At 44.9% G+C, this 6000-nt stretch overlaps 1 protein-coding gene across 2 annotated transcripts in view; it reads left to right on the plus strand.

The window, feature by feature from the left end:
- Positions 1-2836, plus strand: part of AK2 (adenylate kinase 2) — a 45945-nt gene extending 43109 nt beyond the window's left edge. Inside the window, exons 6-7 of one of the 2 annotated variants that reach the window (XM_069622448.1) lie at positions 47-242; positions 1948-2836. In XM_069622448.1, the coding sequence (XP_069478549.1) occupies positions 47-242; positions 1948-1955 (204 nt within the window). In that variant the 3' untranslated portion in view covers positions 1956-2836. Of the gene's footprint in view, positions 1-46; positions 403-1947 lie in introns of those variants that run through there. The other variant, XM_069622447.1, reaches the window with a different exon arrangement.
- Positions 2837-6000: the final 3164 nt, after the last annotated feature.

Genomic DNA, 6000 nt, shown 5'->3' on the forward strand with positions numbered 1-6000 from the left:
TGCAGATCTTTTGCTAATGCTGCACTCTTTACCTCCCATTCTGCAGGTCACCGGGGAGCCCTTAATTCGCCGTTCAGATGATAACGAGATGACTTTGAAGTCGCGCCTCAACGCCTACCACACGATGACCACGCCGCTGGTGGAGTACTACAGCAGACACGGCATCCACACTGCTGTGGATGCCTCCCAGGCCCCGGATGTAGTGTTTGCCAGCATCCTGGCAGCCTTCTCCAAAGTCAAATGTAAAGACCTGGTCCTGTTTATCTAGCGTGCGCTTTCCTTTCTGGGGTGAGGGATCGAGACTGGGGGAATCAAACCTGTAGCCTGCAAAGGGAGGTGGTACTGGTGGTGAAGGAAGGGGTACTCGGCACTTTGACTATATTAAAAACCTATTGAGAGAAACTTTGCATTGGGTGTGTATGGATCTGTGAGGAATTGCGCTTTGCAGGGTGTCGCTGTGAGGAGGAGCGGTGTATGGAATATAAAGGTCTGGAAGGTCATAGTGCAGGCCCTCTACTCGTGGGAGGAACATGTGGGACCTGTGAGCTGTACAAGGAAACGTGCAGTGGAGGCGACATCGGAGGGATACCTGTACAAGGAGAAGGGCTCAGACCGGAGTGACACCAGCATGTGAATACTGTATATGTGGGAGCTTTGAAACATCTATGCAATCAGTTGGTGTACAGAACTTGGGATGCAACCATTTGCTGGACAGTGTCTAAGGGAACTGCAAAGAGGTGCTCCACAAGTGCCCTGCGATTGATTGTATGTTAGGGGGGTGGAGGGGCAAGGAGGGTGTTCTCTGAAAGTATCTGATCTGTAATCCTGCAGATTTTTGGAACTGTGAGTGTTTGTGGAGTGTAAGCTGAGCTTGTTGAATCTGCAACTGGATTGAGTAGGAGGGGCTCTGATCGTCTCATTCTGAGACTGGTAAATGATCATTGTCCTGCCATTGGCCGTAAGTAAATATATAGATGTTTTAATGCAGAGGGGTGGTGGGGGGTTGGATTGGGCTGGGTGTAATTGTTTAGCATGCCACTCATTATGCAGTACCCTCTGACAGCACTCTAGAAACTTATGGTGCATGTAAGGTCAACTCGACTGAACCTTGACATCCCGTATGGCACAGTGGTGATGGTCATTGAGAAGCTTCTGGAATTCGGGAGAGGATTGGGAATCGTATCTAGGCCCATCGATCAGTGGGGGATATGCCAGGTTGCTGCATCCCATCGATCAGTGGGGGATATGCCAGGTTGCTGCATCATTTTCTTGGTCATTTGTATAAAATGCTGAATTATTTCCAAATTTACTTTGTGTTCCTTGCTGCTCAGTTGGTACCATATTCTGCAGTGTGAACCACCTCCCCTTGCAGAGTTTTACTTTTATTTTGAAAAAAGGGCCTGTCCCAGACACATTGCATGAGACTGCAACCTGCCAAGCAATTTACAATTTCCACTGATCAACGTCGATTAGTTACCATGAGGATTGCAATGATGTCCAAGTTATTATTGTGTAAAACAGGAGTGCCTCTAGTAATGTCCATCCATTGCACATTCCAAGATGGCCAGTTGTGCCTGTGTTCGCGTGGCAGAGACCAGCACTGTTCCCTGTGGTGTCTGGTGCACTGGCTCCGATGGACGGAGAGGGTTCTGTTCTGCCTGCAATGCTGAACCTTGTTCGATGGCCGTCTGGTTTGATCTGTCATGTCAGTCTGCGGTCTTGGCTATTCATCTTCTTCTGTATTTTCTTATCGTTGTTGGGACTCGTTGATTTGACTTCCCATCCCCTCTCTGCCACGCCTGCTTGGAGCTGTACTTCATGCGTTTTTGCTGCTGTGCACGTTTGCTTCTATCCTGTTCTTCCAACATTTGCTGATTATATGCTTTGCCATTAATGCTTTTATGTAAAGTCATCTTTTTTTATTTCTTTTTGAAAATGTAATTTCAGCAACCTGAGTGCTGCAACTTGGAACCACTGCTGTTCTCCCAGGAGATACCAAGGCCCGAACCTCTCCTGGCTGCTGGCGGAAGGCCTCTGGGGAGGCTGGCTAGCTTTTCTCTGTATTTTCATCCTTTGGGGGGATTATGCGTGTCTGTTTTTAAATTGAGTGTTTGAGTAGTGCTGTGAGCTGCAGTTCCCGTGAAAATCCTGTGCCTTCGGTGTGAGTGACTTTTGCAGCTAGACGCGTCTGCCCATTTTGTAAAATGATTGCCTCTTTCAGGGATGAAGTACACTTTAGTTATTTTCTCACGATGTCTTAAACTATTGACGTTACGTGGATCAGTTTGCTAAGTGGACTTGCATTAAATGCATTGTCTCACAAGAGCCCCCAAATTTGCCTACACCTCAAACGTAATCATTGGAACTGTGATGCTAAAGACCTGTCTACCTCTCCTGACCGCTGCAAATACCAAAGATGTGGAATGTGTACGCTGCTGGCTCCCCTCTTTTCTGCAGAGGGTGGGTGGGTGGAGCGGCCTGCTTTAGAATCAGGCCTAAGTCTAGTTGAATCACCGACCAGGCAGTGGTTTTCTCTGCCTGTATCATCCCAACGTTTAACTGGTGTGCAATTCCTGCCGCTGTCAACCAAACCGTAGATACTGAACCATTTCTGAGATCAATGGTCAGCTGATGGATTTCATGTAGTGCTTTCTTTGTAGTGTGTGTGTGTCTGCTCTTGTGGGACCATGAAGCGTTTGTGTTTACATGATGGTGAATGATCCTAAAAGGGTTATTTGGGGCTGTGTGTTGTCTTATTACCAGAGGTGCCTTCTTTCAATCACTGTGATGCCTTGTTTAGTCTGAAGGAATAAACAGCCTGCGGGTTATCCATCAACCTCATTGTCATTGGTTTTTGAGAAGGACGTGAGTCTTCATTTATTCTTGCAAGCAGCCTTTGGCTCTGCTTAACATGTTATGCATCAATGAGGAACCCAGCTGATTCTGGGTTCTGAGCTCCCCATCCCTGCTTTGTTGTACACCATCTTACAAAAGAATAACTCTTTAGATTGTGGTAACCTAGGTAGGTCATCTGGACTACTGAGATGGGGCAAAACCTTTGAGTCAGATGCTGGGAGTGAAACGGGCAGTAGGATGTAGCTCAAAGAAATTAATTGAGCAAAAAGAATGGCAGAATGAAATGTTTGAGAAATTTGCAAAGGTACAATTGTTGGAATAACTTATCATGCATTGTTAAATTGTAAAACTAATGAGCAGCACTTCTGCTTCTCTCTTTCGGGTGACCTTTACGGCATCCATGCGCTGCAAAAAATGATTTGAGGTATTACAACAGGGAAAGAAAAAGAACAAAAGATTTCTGCGAACAGTTGTAGAAATGTGTTGTGTAGGATACTAATTTCATGTCCCTGATACAGTCCCACCCCACCCCACAATTGTGGTAAGAAAAACAGTGATTTCTGTAAACACGAAATTTCTTTAAAAGAATTGAGATCAGGTCAATCTGAACAAAGGTGGTCTCCAACCTTAAAATCACCCCAATGTTATAGGCACAAAAGCCATTTGTTAGTAACACATGGTTTTACCTGCCTACAAGAATCTAGATATCACTTTGCACAAGCACTCCTTTCCATAATCGATGCTATATAATTATAGCCTACTGTAAAAAGATACTAGGCGGTCCAAACACTTCCATTACTTGGCATCCTTAACTTCACAAAATCATTTCAACATGCTGCACAATATTACTATTTCATTGAATCAAAATAGTCTTCGTTTTCCCCAATGACGCTCACCATTTACAGATCAAAATACTTTTTCCGCGTAAAATGTGACGCAGAGGGTTCGTGCATGTTACATGTGTATCTGTGTGTGCGGATTTCATTTTAGTCCTATTTATCAACCTTCAGCTACACAAGTTTGAGCTGGAGATGTATAACCATCTTCAATACAAGGTACCCCTTACTCGTAGGTCTGTCTACCTATGCAATCTCAAGATAAGGGAGTTCAGTGGAACACTTTGCATGTTTTTCTGTGAGTAGGAAGAATTCTCTATGCTAATGTCTGAACATCTGATTTGTGACTTGGCTCCCCTCTGGGTGCAAACTTGCATATCACATTACTTAATAGTCATTTAGTGATTATATGCTGGCATGAGCCAAGAACTCCATTTTAATTTGGTATAATGCTACAAAACTAATCTGCGTTAATTTTGTTTAAAATACTGTCCATTTGAATTTGCCTCTATACAAAAATTCATTGGCTTTTAAGGAAATTACATCTCACTTGGTGCTCAATTTTTAAAGGGGAGACCTAGATCGCCATGTTTAACACTGCACTGGCATCTTTGTTACATTATCATCTACCTCCTTGATTCCTGAGATTTGACCATGGATACTCTACAGCAGTGGTCTTCAAATTAGAGGGGTGTGGAGGACTGGAAGGATGCCCAGAGGAGGCGCAATACTTTATAACTGGGTTACAGTGACCTGTTTAATTCATTTAGTCATTTGTATAGCGCGTTTCACCATAATTATGGGCCCAACAAGGTGTTGGTTAAAAGCCTTCAGAGGGAGCAAAGTCCATGCTATTATGCATGTGTGCATTTCAGCCATTAAAGTTGTGAGGGTGGCCAAGACCCTGCTACTAGTCACCCATGTCTGGATGGTGTGTGGATGGGCATAGCAGAGGTATACTATGAATTAAACAGGGGTGGATTTTGTTTGAGACAGAATTATGTGGGAAGCTGCTATCGAATTTCTGTTAAAGGTAGCTTCATTCTTATTGCAGAAGTGTTGTGCAATAGTGTTTGTTATATGTGAGTGCAGGGTGTTTGGAGTGAGCCTGTGCCTTCTACTAAGTTACGATGGTGCAGTGTGCGGGAGGAAAATGGGTACGCTGTACAAGCAACAATCTCTACATCCTGGGTTTCGTCTATGTGCCTTGCACATTTGGGCTAAAAGCAAGGTATGGCTACCTTAGATATGCCTGGCTAACACAAATGGGCTAAAACTACATGGGCTATATTATAATAGGTAGTAAGAGTGGTGGAGTTTCAATGGAGTACAATAATGGCTGTACTCCCACCCACACCGTGCTGACTTTATCCATTGCTGTAGGTAGTCTGTGTCAGGCGAACATGGGGAAACAGAGTGTAGGTGCTCAGTAGGGAGCTGCCATTTGCATCTGGCCCTTAGCAGAGCGCTGCCTGGGCAGGGGCTGCCCTGGGTTCCCACTGTTAAGAGGGTGCCTTCCACACCAGTCATGCAGGGCTAGGGGAGGGATTGCAGGTGGTAGCCACACAAGGACCTGGGAATAGGCAAACAAAAGGAAGCACATAAAAAGAACTTTGAACGCAGATTCCTGTGCTTTGGATTGGTTTACCTCATTTCACACTGGCCGTAAACCATGCATACATGTGCAAGGTTTCTTGTCTGAATCCTCCACCAGTGTTGTGGTGTACCACGGGGATCGGCCGTCTCCCCTCTTGTATTCAATATTTATCTTCGGTCACTAATGGCCATTTTGGAGAAATCTTAGATTCCATTCGTATGCCGGTGACACAATTGTATATCGGGTTGGATGATGCAGAGGACGACCTGGCTATGGTAGCCAAGTGCCTGGCGGAAAAAGGATCCTGGTTGGTAAAAAAATTGGCTGCAACTTAGCCCCCCCCAAAAAAGAGGTTATTCTGTTTGGACCAAAACAGCAGCTCAATAGAAAGTCCCCCTGCCACACCGGTGTTTGGGGTCTAGCCTAAAATATGCCACTAAGGTTAAAAATCGCTTTGGCAGAGCGACTTGGATTGTAGTGGCCAGGTATCAGCCAAAGTTCAGTCTTTCTTTTTTTTTTATAACTTACGCCTTCTCTGTCGATCATTACCATATGTACCTGACACTGATCGGGCTTCGGTGGTGGGAGCTCTGGTCAATTCTAAATTAGACTATTGTAATAGACATTTGGCCAGAGCCCCGGCTAAACGGATCCAATGTCTACAAAGCGCAAAATGCCTGAGTAGGACTGGTGTTTGGTGCATCTAAAAAC

Source organism: Ambystoma mexicanum, chromosome 11 (genome assembly GCF_040938575.1).
Source record: "Ambystoma mexicanum isolate Mex_15411 chromosome 11, UKY_AmexF1_1, whole genome shotgun sequence".
Taxonomy (NCBI): domain Eukaryota; kingdom Metazoa; phylum Chordata; class Amphibia; order Caudata; family Ambystomatidae; genus Ambystoma; species Ambystoma mexicanum.